Genomic DNA, 16,898 nt, shown 5'->3' on the forward strand with positions numbered 1-16,898 from the left:
GCGCTATGTATACATACTTACGTATATTATAATAAAAAATCATAAGATATATAAATGCAAAATATTTAAAATAACGATAATATTAGTGTTACGAAGGCCCAATAAATATTTCGCGGACAACAAAACATTGTACATGCAACAAAGTGAAGGTAACAATATATGCTGATTTGAAATAAATCACGATCTCAGATAACAAACTAATGATGTCAAAAACGTCAGTCCATTAACATTTCTGGTATAACTAATAAGTTCATTTGCCTATGACTAATGGAACTCTTGTCCGTGATAAGACACCAATGTGACATTTGACTTATGACCTCAAAATCAATGAAATGCCATCGTTTATCCACACCCATTTCAGGAATGAAGGCCACGGACGTCTCTAGTTATTTGTCAAACAAACTTTCAGTGTACAAGGTCACAGTGACTTAAACATTTGACCAACTGACCTCAAATTCAAAAAGAATCTTTTTTTTTGACATGACAAACTCCTAACCAGATCTTAGGACTGTATGTTATAGTATTGTTTAGTTTTGTTGGTCGGACAAGCTTTCAGTTCCGCGATGACGTTTGACTTAATAACCATTAAATCAATAGGATTTTTTTCTAGCCATGACCAACCTCCACACCAAATCTTAGGACTATAAATCAAAGAATTCTCTTGTGGGTGATTTAGCAAATTACAAGCAAAAGAATTCTCGAGGTATTAGCCAAACAAGAATTTAGTTGTCAAGGTCACCTTGACCATGACATTTAACATACTGACCTCGAAATCAAAAGGAGTCATCTACTAATTATGACATATATTCGCACCAAATCATAGAAATGTAAGTCAAAGCGTTCTCTAGAAATTAGTGAAGCAATCTATTAGTTTTCAATGCAACAGCGAGCTTGACCTTTGACCTAAAATCTTCAAAATCACTATTTGACAAATACTGGTCATAGAAAAAACATGTATATCTTTTAAGTAATATTTGCAAACGCTTATTTATTCTCAAGTTATTGATTGGACAAAGAAGAGTTGGCGCACGGACGTTCAGACGGTCGGACGGACATTCATCATGACAGAATGTTCCTACTTTTTACACGGGGTATTACAAGTCACTAATTTATTATATTTATGTTACTTTGCTGTGACAAAGCATACGGATTACCTATTCAAAAGGCTTGCTGATAACGAATTGCATACGGCCGAATATGTTCAATCCTGCTTAACGACAATATCCTTGTGTGGATGAGGCAGAAAAATTACCCATTTTTATCACAATCAACCTCACCTTTTATTTGAATAAAATCAGTGAAACAATCCAGCTTATCTTAAAGTGTCCTGATAAAAGTCCGATTAAAGGAATTATATTAAATGTGGCCTTGTTATTATCTGTAAGTACTGTATAAAGATTGCACTTAAAACTACTGTTTGTTTAGAAACACTGAAGAGATTTGGATGTAGATTTCCTAAAGATAATGTAACAATCATAAGCGACATAAACTAGTAGTCTCATATCTAAACGTAATAAGTTTACTATTACTTTTTCCTTTAGTTCAAACCAGTACAAAATGTAAACTATAAACATTCATTAAAACTTGGCAAAAATGAAAAAGCTGCGGCCTTTGTGTGGTTAAACAGATCACGTATTGTATCACGAGGGTTTATTAGTATCATATTCTTGCTAATTTTTTGTTTGAGCAAAATTTACGGGGTTTTTGCGGCAACATGCATACAAGAATGCTATTTTTTGACCCTCTTGCCTTGATTTTTGCAAAACTCAGATTTGATTAAATTTTGGGTAAAATGAATTTTCAAACGAACAAAAGCTGTAGTCATATGAGACAATACAAAGCATATCTAAAATAGTGGGTGGTACTTTAACTGAATAATACACAGCTGTAAATAGATATATACCAAGGAAAGATATATTGTCCTAGGATCAAACAATGTCGAAACAATAATACTCAAATTGAAAAAAAATAAAGTTAAAAGAAACTAAATATTATTCCAAAAATAAAAAGATAAAATAGTAAATCAATAAACACTTAAATGTTGTAATGATGTACCAGACTTTTAAGGCAACAAATATAAGGAGTGGTCATACGAGTCCAGATAATAACCCTGCTTTAGGAATTTTAATAAATAACAATTTCAACTCGATCCATGCGCAAGACTATAATTGTGAACTTGAAACCCTAAAGGTTGCGCTGTCGACGAAATTGAAGAGGGTACAAGTTCGAGTTTACTTAAATTGTCAATGGGCCACAAGTAGAGATCTTAAAGGTTGCCCAAGAGAGCCATATTGATTGTGAATTTGGACATTGTCTATTGTATTATAAACTGTTCATGCAGCAGCCCGAAATATGTGCTTATTCTTTTTTTAGAGTAGAAAACACGTAGTTGCATACAGGAGGATGGATGATTAAGTATTGCTCAGGCATAGACCCGTTCCTGAAATACGAATAGGACACAAGAGGACCCATGGATTGTAAGATTCGTTGTCCTCATATGACCTTGAAAGTGGCTGTTCCGCATCAAAATCAACAAAATAAGCAAACATCATCTTCAAATTGATGACGTTAATGTCTATAAATAGATGGGTTTTCATACAGATATGATTATGATGATTTAGTTTGATAAAGATTGCGGGTATTATCAGCTTGTTTTTCATTTTATCGTCTAACATTTAACATGAAGGGTCGTGTATTTTGTTTGTTCCTGATAGGAAGCTTGTGTGGGTTTGCTGAACTGAGATATAGTAAGTGATCTTATTTTTTTCACCTCAGAGAAATAACGCTCAAACTGTTTATTATTCTTTATTTTTGTTTGTTCGTTTGTTTCATTTTACGCCTTTAGATAAGCTGTAGTTGTATGCATTTATAATAACGAGCCGGTGTACATTTAATCATATTCATATGATTTCTCAAGCTCGTAAATAATTCAGCGTTTAGATGGAAAAAGAAATAGAAAAAAAAAGTTCCGCGCTCAAATCCTGAAAGTGTTTAGATATGAATGCATTTAGAACGTTATGTTGTTCAATATTGCGAAAACAACACAAGGAAATGAAAGTTATCGGGTTGATATACATGTTAGGTTTATATTAATATCACAATCATTAAAATCCGTTCAATTTAGTTTAACATTTTTACTCATAAGATCAGAGTATGCCATTGAAATACGGTCTTATATTATAGAGTGTGAAGACATTTCTGATGAGATCTGTTATGTATATGGACAAAATAAAATGTATTTTGCATCAGTTATTCATATATGGGTATAAATTCATATATAGGTTAATCTTCACTGAAGATGCACCCGAAGCCCGTTGATCTAAAACAGTAAATTCTGTTAAGACGGTTGCTTAAGTGAAAGAAGCAAATGCCGATGCATGATACACTAATAGACAAATAGCTTGTTTATTTTGCATCTCAATTAGAAGCAGCTCATATCATTCTCAAAAGTGATTTGAAAATGAAAAAGATCTGTGCTAGATGGATTCCCCATTTGTTGACAGATGAGCAGAAAACAGGCTTGGGGCGTGTAATGAGCTAAGTTGTTGCTTAAACAGTATCTAAATATCAATGCACCGTCTTTTCCAAATGTCGTCACTGGTGACAAACCATGGGTTCATTTTTTAACCAAAAAGAAAACACCAAAGCAATTTGGATTACAAGTTTCAATATACCATGCATTCTAAAAGGACCATCAGAATAAAAAAGAGTTATGTATCACTATGCCATTTTCTTTAGAACTCAGGTTCCCGTCACTTTGGTGCCTGTTCCTATAGAAAATATGTCCATGCCAAATTTTACAAAAGACAAAAAGTTCTTCGAAAACTTAACAAAAAAAAGACCCGCAACAGGTTTTGCAAAAGTCAGATTGTTGCATGACAACGCGTTATCGCTCAATGTGTATATAGTACAAGACTTTCAGATGCAGAAGAAAAGTCGATGTGCCCTCCAATCCTCCGTATTCATCGAATTTGCCCCCATTGTGTCTTGCTGAACATACCTTTCATGTGGAAAATTTGTTCTGCAATATTCAAATGTCTTCATACTGTATCATAAAAGACTGAAAATGCCTTCAAAGATTGGATCTTTTGATGAATTTGAATGAAACTTTATTTATATGTTTGAGGTGAATGTATTGAGGGAATAAAATAAAAAAGTATTCCGTGAAACCTATAATCATTTGACGTGCTTAGAGATCAATCATATTCTTAGGCCCGACGATCATTATTATGTAGTATGCGATATTTATGCAAGAGTTATATATATGTATGTATATAAAGGCATATCTTGACCTATCAGGAGTTGATTCAACAATAAAATTATGATATATATGCGTTTGTCCAAGTTTAGAAATGTTTCATCTCGAACGCCTCGCATTTTGCACAACTCATCGTGACATGGCTTGTTATCGGACAGATGGTGTAATTACTTCTTGCGACCTTATCGAGTTGTTTCAGAAAGTCATATAAAATTAAATTTATTCTCACGCAATGAAAATGACGAAAAGCTGCAAAGCAAATGTTTAAAACGATTGAATTTGTCCGGTCTCACAATCATTTTGGACATTATAGGAAAATGTACGAAATAAACTCCATTTTAGCGAAATTTACTTGCATTTACGAAGTGGACACATGCTATTATGATATTTACACAAAAGAATAATGAATTTTATTCAATTTTAGCCACGGACTCATACGAGACAGCGTCATATGGATCGTCGTCTGGTTCGGGTAAAATTATTTTATATATAACGCTTTTTAAGCTGTAATTTTTATTTTTTCTGAGAATTTTATATATTAACTTTGCTAAAAGACATTTGTTTTTGTTGTTGTTGTTGTTTTTGTTTGTTTGTGTTTTTGTTGTTTGTTTTTTAATTGAATAAAATATATTGATCTAACTATTCTTTGAAAGTGTTATTAAACGTTAATATGTTACATTCTTTACATCACATAATATAGTACAAGTCGAAAAACACAGAAAACAAAACTACAAAACACATTAAAATGCCATTTTATATGTAAAATTTAACTTAAACATTATATGAAATATTTAATATGTAATATTTGTATTACATTAATTACAAGCGGAGCCATGTGCTAAAAATAAAATATATAATTTTTACTTCACATTGATGCAAAAACGTATTCAAATTGTTTTAATTTTATTTAATATTACTCATTTTCTTTCTTTATGAATATACAAATATAATTTATAAACTTAAATAAAAGTGTAAATGGTTTACTTGTTTTTATTTTTGATTTGTATAGACTACAACTGTACATTTAGTCACGGGTTTTGTGGTTGGAGACAGGGAACCGGTGATGACTTTGACTGGTCGTTAGGTTCACGTAACACACCATCAACGGGGACAGGTCCGGATGGGGATCACACTAGCTATTGTAATTTTTAAACATTATTTTATTCATTTATGTATAACAAAATCATTATCATATGAGAGAATATGTTTATAAAACGAAACAACGATTGCGTTTAATGACTTAATTTTGTAATTATTGTCCATGTTATGTGGCGATGTACCAGCTAATTGGAAAAGTAACACATAAGAAAGCAAGGAACGGACCGATTTTAATAGAAGTTAGTGATTCCATGTAAATGGCCTGTATCATTCGGTACGGACTACCAAATATTAGTGTATAATTAACATTTCTACAGTTTTAAGCTATTTTGGATTTCATTTGTTTGAATCAATGACCAGAATCACAGTTTTGTGAATAAAATTGTACATTTGTTGTAGACGGACAGTATGTTTACATAGAAGCGTCAAGTCCTCGACAAGTTAATGACAGTGCCGATCTAGAAGGGCCGTATTTTAACATATACCAATGGGAAACTAAATGTTTCTCTTTTTGGTATAACATGAACGGAGTGTCGGTTGGCAGACTAAATGTTTATACCGTCAGCAGTGAATATCGTAATACGGCTTGGCGCAACCTAGTTTGGACGATGGATCATAATCGAGGACCAGATTGGCATCATGGTTTAGTCAATATTACAGGAAGTGGACAAATCAAAGTAATATTTCATTTTTTAATGATGATTTAGTTTAAACATTATTATATTTTAGCTGGAATGTGAAATAATTTCTTGCAATTCATAGTGATAGCATTGGCGTTCGCTTCGTAGGATTAATTCGAACTGCTATCGAATGATGAAATATGGTGTTCTAATCCGAATTGAGCTTAAAACCCATGATTCCTAGGTTGAATGACTTAACCACAACTAAATCGACAATGATACTAATTAATTGCTTATGACAACATTGACGCACATACAAGGTCAAACATATGGTATAGGAAAAATATATACGCGGTAGTCCTAATACAAAAATTAATGCTGTTACAAATGCATTCGTGTTTATTTAATTAAAATCTTGTCTGCTTTTATTTATGAAGATAGCGATAAGAGCTGAGAGGTGCAGGTTATCAAGGGGATATTGCCATTGAGACACAAATTTAACGGTGGTAATGCACAGGTATTCTATATCTCCAATTTTTTCCATTTTAAATTTAAAGCATACGGTATTCGTTTGGACAATCGTGATTTTTTTATTTCGTCCTTAGCCGCGATAAAACGATGTACGATGGAAAAAAAACGCAATAGTACGATGGCACGATGATGAAACACCGATGGTACGATGGGTGAAGTTCGATGTTACAATGAGTTTCATCATCGACCATCGTGTTTCAAATCGTACTATCATGCATCGCGGGTAAGGACGAAATAAAAAATCACTATTGTTCAAAAAGAACGACCGTAAAAGCACAAGTACATTACATCAATTGTGTGACCTGCCTTACTTGTATAGGTATTTCTCACCAGTTCTTATTGTATGACTTCTTGACTTAACATAAACTATTTGTCACGCCAAGATATAGATAACCATGAGCACACACATTGTTATTGACTGAACAGCTTCAGAATGACCAGAGCTCTTTCTCACAGCAATTGCACTGATTATTGTAGCGTTAATATTTTTAGATATGCATTTATTACAACATTTTACAATACATACATGAGTCACAGGACACAGGAAATATACTCTAATATGCCTTATTTCATAATTGTGACCGGGTTAATACAGTACAAAATCACTAATATATATAATAAAGAATAGTCACAAGAATATTGATTGGTCGTAAGATTGCAAACGGTCGTGGTATGAATTTATCACGACACAAAATCGTAAATGTAAAGCATGCTTTTGCTTAAGATTACTAATTTGATCTATTTTCTTTGTATTTAATAGAGGATTCGATGACGCCGGAGTATTTTCAATCGGTGACATCAGATACATTGTTTGGAAGGCAGACGACAGTCTATCCATATGGACAACAAACAAGTGACTATAGTCATGGTAATGCAGTTATAGATATAGAAACAAAGTTTACCAGAACACATAAGTCTCGTTTTACCACGGAAGCTTAGCGGTGATACCGTGCCTATTATCTGCATGGAGTACAATAGACGGAACAGAATTTATTTTATTCCGTAACTTTTCAAATGTATCATTTTTTGATTAGATAACGAATATAACTCTATCATTCTTGTAACACATACATGGAATGTTTTACCGTATTTCTACGGAAGGAGTCACAAAACGAAACAAAAAAATCAGGAAATATTTTATATGGTTTTCTCACTATGAGCGGGCTCTACATTCTCCGCATCTCAAAACATAAATGAAACATTAAAGATGTTTTGGCAAAAATATACCCTGGACCATCTTTTGTATTGGCTTTTGCCCTACGCAGATCATAAAATGTCACGTGGTCTAGGTACCACCGTGTCACCGCACAGCTTCCGTAGTAAAGCGAGACTGATGTTTTCTGGTTTTCGAGGATGACATGCAGAACTACTTACTTCAGTATCTCTTGGCCACGAGTTAACCATTTTTATCATCTCGTGGTCACGATTTGACTTTTGTTGCTGTTTGTCCGTTTATTTTTTTATTTCGCGGCCACCAGAATATAAGAACACTCCCTCCGCATGTAACACCTATGATTCCATAAGTTACTTTGCCTGCAGCCAGCAATTGTTTTGAATTTCACTAGTCTATTTTGTATTTGGAACTACAGAAACTTTAAATCAAAGAATGAAAATTGAACAACCAACAATATAGTATGGTCAAACTGTAAGAATGATCTAAGCCTTGGTCTAAAAGTGGGTGACAAAAATTTTTTGTTATGTAGAATTTATTTTGACAATTTTTGGTAAAAAAAGAAAAATTTACAGAATGAGAAGAGAGGGTAACTTTTAAAAGCCAATATTAAAATTTAATTTTAGGGGATAATTTTTGTGTTACACGATTAATATTGGATTACGATTTAAATTAATTACAAAGACGGTCAGAAAAAGGGAAAGATTTATACCTAATTTTTACGCAAAAATTTCCATAAGTATCGTCGTTATCAAAATGAACGCACTGTGAATGTCGTGGAAAAAAAAGTTTTAAAAAATTTCTTTCTGTCACGTGATATTCCACGCAAAAAAATTTTCTTTTTTTCAAATGTAATTTTGCATTTTTTTTATTTTCATTCAGGCCAGGAGTCCGCCTTGTGAATGGGGCCCAATTTCCATTTTTGGTCGTGGGAAAAAAGTTTTCAAAAATGGTCAGTGGGGGAACAGTTTGTGAAATGACCTTTGACCACCTTGAATCGATGGTCGTCTGCAAAATGCTTAATCTTTACCGAGGCAGCGGGTAGGTGACCAAAACGCACTATGTTGGTTTTGTCATGGCGCGACTCATTTATTTTATCTCGTTTATTAGTAATTTTAGAACTCTGTGGGGAGATCATTTTAATGGCAATCAAAATGTCTATAATAAAAATCCATATATAATGAGTATTATATATAAAAGAATCATTGTATAGGATCAAATCAGTTTTTACAGAAAAAGTTTCCTTTTCCAATGTTTATGATACTGTAATATATTTTAAAATTGTTAGTCCAACCGAATAATATTGATACATAACTAATAAACCCAACAACAAATGTTTAGGAAATGGGGTCTACATGGCAATGCTATTACGGGAACAAGGCGTTGGGCCCAATAAATGTTTTGGATAACCGGCAATTTAACGGGTATGAGTTCAAAATATTGGCTTCTTTGCTCTTCAAATGGTGTTGGGTATCAGCTGATTGTACCCACACAGAAGATGTCGGCGTTGATTGTTATGGTAAGTAAGGCCTATTTTACGCCAGATACTATTTTGTTTTTGTTTTTATTTTATTTCACATAAGCTTTTTATTTTTGGTGTCCATGAATTGTCCCAAAAAATGATTCATTTGCCAATTATCTTAACCATCAATTGATTTTGTGGCTTTTTGCAATGAGTACGGTTAAAATGATTTAGTATTTTGTATGGAAGTCAAACACACATGTACTATTTTGTTTACATTTTACTACTTTTATGACAAATAATTCCGTGTTCAACTTTACTTTCTTCAAGTGAGATTTAACAGGCTGTAAGCCATTATATAAACATTATAAAACCTCATGTTCGCGCTTTGTGATAATGAAAAGATTTATTTTGTTTCTGAGGAATAATGTAACCTTTTGTATCCTTGAGCTCAGAATTTATATCTTTCTTTTGAATATTGAATATCTGTAATCTTTTAGTAGCAAGTTTATTTTCAAAAAAATGTATTACCCAATTCTTGTTTTAACAATCAATATAGTTATAAAATTTTTGTCATTCAGTTTAGAACAAACACAAATTATTTAACTGTATGTTTTTGCTGCATTTCTTAACACGTTTCTGCTATCTTGATCTGCCCCGAACCGCCTTTAAAATGATTCACATTTATATTTATGTTCTTGGATTTAAGCACATACAACTTATGAGCAGAACGACAACTTATCCATGGTGGATAAATCAACGTTCTTGGACGCTTCAGGGTATTATGAAATTTTCACCTGAATTGACTTATAGGCTCACTTATTGGTTTTGGGTTTACCCCTTTGGGTATTTTGAAAGGGGTTTTATAGATGCGATTTTTAAAACAATGATTTTTGTCATTTATTATATTTTTTCCCTTTAACATTTTGGACTATGTTTGATAAATTATGTTCATGGACAGCATTTGTTATTTCAACAACAAAGGTCCCTAGCACCGGTATGTTGAATTCAATATTAACAAGAAATATCTTTAAAAAGGATACTTGGCAGTTCTGCTATTACTTGCAAACAAAAACATATTGTTTTTTTTTTCTTTTTGTATTCATAAAGAAATCTTTATTTCAAAGTTAAATATTTGAATTCAACTAGAAAGTGAAAAACTTTAAAGTCTGAGAAACGTAAGAGGAAAGTTTATGTGGTGACATCTTATACAACCTTTAGGTTAAATAAAAATTAGGCACGTAAACCATGTCAGAAATCCTTAGATAATTATTTTACTTGTTTTAGAATGGCTAATGTGATTCCCAGATTAAAATTTGTAATATTAAAATAATTTTAAAATGACCAATGGAAATTCTACTTATATTCAATTCTTCCCTGCTATAAATTCTATAGGAAGTCACACTAATTTTAGACGTCCTTCGGTAGAATGTGGTAAACGTGTAGTTATATGAATAAAGTTTAAGATATACGTTTTCGTTATCGTTTTATCAATCAACCTTTTACTGTAGTTTTTGATCATCGGAACACCTCGGCGATCTCCGAACTTGACGGAAGATTGCCCGAGTTGTTACGATTGGGTAAATTTATGTATAACTATATTAGTGACAAAGCGTGAGACTTGTTTGGTGGAAATGGCAAATACCCGGAAGAGTTTGAGGTATATAGTAATGGACAATGGGGGAAGTAATAATGTGACGATGACTTCGATCCACCAACGATGTCAAGGTCATCGTAGAATGTTGGGAAGATTATTTAGGAGATAAGTAAGATATTTGAGCCGTGTCACGGCAAAACCCCAACATAATATGTTTGCGACCGCAGGGATCCAGTCCAAACCTGCACATTCGCTCAGTCTGAATCAGGATCCATGCTGTTCGTTACAGATACGCCTATTAACAAGTATGAACCTGATAACGAACAGCATGGATCCATGCTGGTCGCAAACCCACTATGTTGGTATTGTCGTGATTTGGCTCTTATTTGTTTGGTTTAAATTGAGATGATAGATTATTGTTGGTATCAGTAGATTCTTTTTCTATTGGTCGGTTTCTTAAGCTATTATTTGAAGCCGATTTAATTTGATGTTGTTTGTTTTTTGTATAATGCGGTTTTCTATGATGAAAGTTTTTGATTTAGACAGTTTCTTTTAGTACTTGTAAGTGATTGCCAATGAACTAGTCGGTTTTCTGTTTAAAGAAGATAATTCAGAAAACATTTTGAAATGATGATTAATTAAGATTTATTTGAAGAAAAGCCTTCTTTTTCCCTTACTTGTTTTATGAGTGAGTTTAGAACTAGTCTTTAATATTATTATCAGCTATGGCGTGGCATATTCAAATGCATATTATGGTCAAGGAAGCGGTCCAATCATAGTTGATGAGCTGGGATGTTATGGGTACGAGTCTGATATCAGACACTGTATTTCGAGAACATGGCACCAGCATGACTGTGGTCACTCTGAAGATGCAGGCGTTGATTGTTCCGGTAAATGTCATAAAAACATGATTATACCTAGAATAATTGAGACGTGTCATGACAAAATAACAGAGTGCGTTTGCGACCAGCATGGATCCAGACCAGCTTGCGCATCCGCGCAGTCTGATCAGGATTCATGCTGTTCGCTTACAAACCCTGTCACAAGTATAGATTCTGATAGCCCTGATCAGACTGCGCGGATGCGTCGCAAACGCACTGTGTTGGTTTTGTTATGATACGGTTTATTTAGTTTTTAAAGCAACATGCCTCTAGATTCATGCTAATTTTCATGAAAATTTTGAAAATGTATTTAAAAGTTAGATATTGTGAAGTGAACAAAAAAAGTAATTTACTTTTTACAAACGGCGCTTTTAATCCACGAGAATATTACCAAAAAGAGATCAAAATATGTAAAATAAGCCCTTACTGTGTTAGGCACACAATAGAAAAATGAAGATAAATACTGCAAAATCAATCATTTATCGCACAGAACATGTAAATTATTATTCAAATCTTGAATCTTTTTACTTTTTTAAAAATATCAGTACATTTTTCTAAAGTTTGATTTTCTTGAAATATTTACGTTCATCTAGAGGCAATGCGGCTTTAACCCCAACCCAATTGATAATGATACCATATATTTTAACATGTGCTTTAAAAACCGTATGATAATAAATTGGTATCAATAATCAAGATAAAAGACAAGATAAAAGACAAGTACATAGTAATCAATAATAATTTACCATCTGATATGATTATATACTGACAATAAATTATTTTATTTTCTTTCAGTGAAATATTTTCAATATCTTTCACTCTAAATGTTACTACTTTCAGCGTATTATTTCGGACATGAAATGACGACAATGTCACAATACACGTACAGAACGACCTTTCCCTGGGGGATGAGAACTACCTCATATCACTGGTGGACACATTACACCACATATAGTAAATATTTGTTTCACCACCTCATAACCCTAACTTTTTGTGTTAATATTTATTATTTGTCAAACATTATTTTTCATATCATTTTACAGATATATTCTGACAAACCTGAAATACAATTTGCTAGTTCAAATAAGATTATTTTAATATGGTACGAACGGCACTGTTTTGTTTTGCGGTGGTTTTTGGTGATTTTTTCTTCGTGGGGGGTATGTTTTTTGTTTGTTTGTTTTTTTGTTGTTGTGTTGTTTGCTGTTGTTGCTGTTGGTGTTGCTTTGTTTCGTTTGTTTGTTTGTTTATTATGGGGAGGGGGTCATTGTTTTTGTTTTATTTTTAAATATAAAAGGTATAAAGCTACAGATGCCATCGATAACCTTCAGAATAATGATCTATACTGTAAGGAAAAAATACATATGTACCTTAATTAGAAGAATAGTCATGGATGTGCTCGTAAAAATAAAAATTAAGTAAATCTTTGATCAAACTGACGACCATATTTAGTATGAAAATAACATGTTTAACAGTGTTTGTTTGTTTGTTGTTTGTTTGTTTTTTTGTTTTTATTATTATAATTATTATCATCATCATCATCATTATTTATTTATTTATTTATTTATTTATTTATTTATCATTATTTATTTATTTATTTATTTATTTATTTATTTATTCTCTCGCAAACTATACCTTTACATCTTTTATTCAGTCTTAATTTTATTAATTTCATTATATATTGTTAGATATATCATTCAAAATCTCACGACAACATTACCAACTATTGCAGGTCTATATTTTCAAAATGCCATAAACGTGGATTGTAATGAATTCACGTGGAACATACTGGTTGACATGAATAAACTAAGACAGATATTTCCCAACGCTAAAGGGTCAGATATTTATCTTGGAGAAAATAAATGCACTGGGATAGAGAAGAATGGTCACCTGACATTTCAACAGGGTTTAGACGAGTGCCTCACAAGCGGGAGGGTACGTTGTTCTGTTGTTAAAGGGACTCCACTGAGGTTGTTTGACATTACAGGACTTATAAGAATTTTTCGAGATTAATGTTCCATTTGATTTAGGTCTTGACCAATAACATGTGTGCAAAATTTCAGATCATTCACTAACTCCGTCTTTTTTCAAAAATAATCTAATTGTGAAAAATGACTAAAATTTTAAAAGTGTTTAAATCAAATTGCGCTAAAAATATAACAACAATGCCATTTTTAATTTATTTCTGATATATAATTTGTCTTTATCTTTTGTCTATTTTGTCTATTTTTCTGGGACTTTTTTGCCCTTGCTAAACTATGCAAGAATTTTTTATGTTTTAAGGCTTTTGGGCCTCCTTTAATATTTCAAAAACATGAAGAAAATGTTTTATGTATTCACTGACACATTTAGAATGAAAATAACCCGCTTTAGACTCAATGAAAAACTTATCAATTTTAGAAAAGCGAAAAAAATATATCTTTTTCATTTTCAAATTTCATTATATAGTTGCAACATGGACGAAATACATACAACAACGAATTGATATATGCAGAGCATGATCCTGTTTACACGTTCATCATACGCCATTACAACTGGACTGTTAACGTAGAGTGTGACGTCACTAGTGACGGAAATGGTTATGGTATGTTTTCATATTTTCATTCCTATTTCTATATTAGAATAAAAAATCTCATTATGAAAGCACATTTTCTGTCCTTCCATATTCAGAGACAAATAGTTGATTATGATTTAGTTGTCCCAAATTCTGCTCTGTTGACGATTTATATTCATATGAAATTTTGATAAGTGAATAGATGATGGAAATTCTTTCATTTTATGGTGGTTTGACTTCAGGGTATGTTGCCAGCGGAACAAGCTCGCCCTCTCCGAGTCTCTCAAGCCCACAGTACCCGGTCAACATTTCGTACTATGCAGACCCAAACTATATGAAAGAGGTGTCAGCAAGTCCATTACACGTGGCTGTAGGGGCACAAGTATACGTCAAGGTCTTTACAGAGACATACGACTGGAACGCTAGAATGAGAGTCGTTTCCTGTTACACTAAACCAACCTACAATGCGCCTGATCATACAAAATACTACCTTCTCAAGAACGGGTAAATTTTTATACTATTTATCTTATCGTTATATTAAAACTAGATGAAGATTTTTCTATCAAGGTTACCTTCTTGTCTTTCCTGTTCTATGTTCATATATTTCTTGTACTATGTCCAATTTTATTATTCCATGGGAAGTAACTAGAGCGTTTTTGTCGTAACCGCCAATAAAACCTTCCATAGTTCGTTATGTATACAAAGTGTTATACTGGTATATCCATATTTCAAAATCGTTTTTATTAATTGTTTTAGATTCTACATTTTGAAAATATGAACACTTGAGAATTGTGTTTCAACATCAAATGTTTTTGTTGTTTTATATTTTTTGTGTACGTACGTTTGGTTTATTTATCCTCGCCGCCAAAATGAGCCATATGGGCTTTAATGTTCTTTTTTAAGTATTTTTATAAAGGCCTTCAATATACATATAATTTCTTCAGGTGTGAAGTTGACACAAACACGCATATAATTTCACAATCCTCCCACGAGACTAAATTTGTCTTCGACAATTTTGAGTACACAAGCAACCATGAGGGCATCTACATGTTTTGCGACACCATCTTCTGCAACACGCATGATTACTCGGCAAAATGTAGGCAGTCTTGCAACCCGGTAATTCGGAGGAAAATTTCTGTGGAAAATGTACCGTCTGATGATAATGAAGCTGATAAGTCATCGGATGTTACTAATCAGGATTCTTAAAGAAAGCAGGCGACGCTAGTGATAACCAAAAAAAAAGATTGAAATAGAAACTTAATTGAGTTTTCTTGATTTGATTTATCAACGGGAAAATTTTTATTTTCTTGAGACTACTTGACAGTTACAATGAACATTAATGGAGTTTATCAGATTTATTTCTTCTTCTTCACAACATGTTTAATATTATTCATTGAAATTGCACAAGTATCCCTATTTCGAGGCCATGTAGTCTTAGTTTTTTATGTTCTTTCTAAGAATAGCCATCTAGTCTTATCATTGCACTTAAAGGTATTTTGTATAAATATTTTTGATGGTCCACCCTAGCTGATAAAGGGTATTTATGTATTTTACGGTTGTCAATATTTAGAGAAGAAAATGTCTATTCTAGGACACATATATGCCGTGTTAACTGTCCATTTGGTGCAAGATGTATATATGACATTGGCAAGTTAAATATGATTAATCTTTGTATGGACATTTTAAAATTCGACACTGTACCTTTCTTGGGAACCTATATATTTCAATCTTTCTTGCGATAACAGTAAGTAGACTTGTACTGTGTATTTGTCTATAATATATAGTATAAAGTATATTTACGCAAAACAAGGTAGATGCCTATGAACATATAGGGAGCCTTTGTTGGAAAATTCCTGATGTTGTTATCTGTAATTGTGCTAGCAAACCTAAACTATTGATTATGGGGAAAATCGAAATCACCTCATCTCCAAGTTTGGGGCACATTTTTTTATTTCTTTATATCATTTTTGTCAAATGAAAAGTTGTGTGATAAAATTAGATCTTAGACAAAACTAAATAGCATGTACGAAATAAACTCTTTTTAGTGTAGATGTTTGGAATTGCCGTAGCTAACTACTCCTAGATTTAAAAGTTAATGCCTCCATCGACTTATATTCTTTTAGTATCGAGAAATTCCTCGAAGATCGAAGATCGAAATTCAGTTTATAGTGAATATTGAGCTAGCTTTGAATTTCGAGCTAGCTTGAAGATCGAAATTCAAAGTAAACCAAAGCTGAATTTTGAGCTGAAGTTGAATTTCGAGCCAGCTCAAAGATCAAAATTCAAAATTTTCAAAAGCCGAATTTCCAGCTGGAGTTGAATTTCGAGCCAGCTCGAAGATCGAAATTAAAAATAAAATAAAAAATAAACCGAATTTCGAGCTGGATTTGAATTTCGAGCCAGCTTGAAGATCGAAATTCAAATATTTTCTAAACCTGAATTTCGAGCTGGGGTTGAATTTCGAGCCACCTCGAAGATCGAAATTCAAAATTTTCAAAACCCGAATTTCGAGCTAGAGTTGAATTTCGAGCCAGCTCGAAGATAGAAATTCAAAATTTTAAAAAGAAGAATTTCAATTTGATTGACCTTTTTTTAAGAATCAACTTATTGCAACCAATCTTTTCAAAACTGTCATGTTTTTCAACGTTCAATTTTCTTTGAACAATTGACACTGACGTGTACGTGTACGTTACGTTACGTTATATTACACTGCAAATGCATTTCCGTAA

General features: G+C 32.6%; 2 protein-coding genes across 2 annotated transcripts in view; both read left to right on the plus strand.

The window, feature by feature from the left end:
- Positions 1–2,595: 2,595 nt before the first annotated feature.
- On the plus strand, positions 2,596–6,464 carry LOC132759360 (MAM and LDL-receptor class A domain-containing protein 1-like). Its single transcript, XM_060751124.1, has 5 exons — positions 2,596–2,747; positions 4,683–4,730; positions 5,268–5,399; positions 5,756–6,033; positions 6,414–6,464. The coding sequence occupies exons 1-5, from the start codon at positions 2,681–2,683 to the stop codon at positions 6,462–6,464; spliced, it is 576 nt and encodes a 191-aa protein (XP_060607107.1). The 5' UTR covers positions 2,596–2,680.
- Positions 6,465–11,436: 4,972 nt separating this feature from the next.
- The window catches only part of LOC132759370 (CUB and zona pellucida-like domain-containing protein 1), a 66,011-nt gene continuing 60,549 nt past the window's right edge, over positions 11,437–16,898 (plus strand). The window contains exon 1 of the mRNA XM_060751135.1: positions 11,437–11,627. The gene's annotated coding sequence lies outside the window, so the exon portion shown is untranslated. The remainder of the gene's footprint in view (positions 11,628–16,898) is intronic.

Source organism: Ruditapes philippinarum, unplaced genomic scaffold, assembly GCF_026571515.1.
Source record: "Ruditapes philippinarum isolate M1 unplaced genomic scaffold, ASM2657151v2 ctg374_1_1_1_1, whole genome shotgun sequence".
Classification (NCBI taxonomy): domain Eukaryota; kingdom Metazoa; phylum Mollusca; class Bivalvia; order Venerida; family Veneridae; genus Ruditapes; species Ruditapes philippinarum.

What these genes read in the sequence shown, in the direction of transcription:
- LOC132759360 (XM_060751124.1), top strand. Translation starts at nt 2,681, where the DNA reads ATGAAGGGTCGTGTATTTTGTTTGTTCCTGATAGGAAGCTTGTGTGGG. An exon ending in TGGGGATCACACTAGCTATT is followed by an intron (nt 5,400 to 5,755) that starts GTAATTTTTAAA and finishes CATTTGTTGTAG; the next exon opens with ACGGACAGTATGTTTACATA. An exon ending in CAGGAAGTGGACAAATCAAA is followed by an intron (nt 6,034 to 6,413) that starts GTAATATTTCAT and finishes TTATTTATGAAG; the next exon opens with ATAGCGATAAGAGCTGAGAG.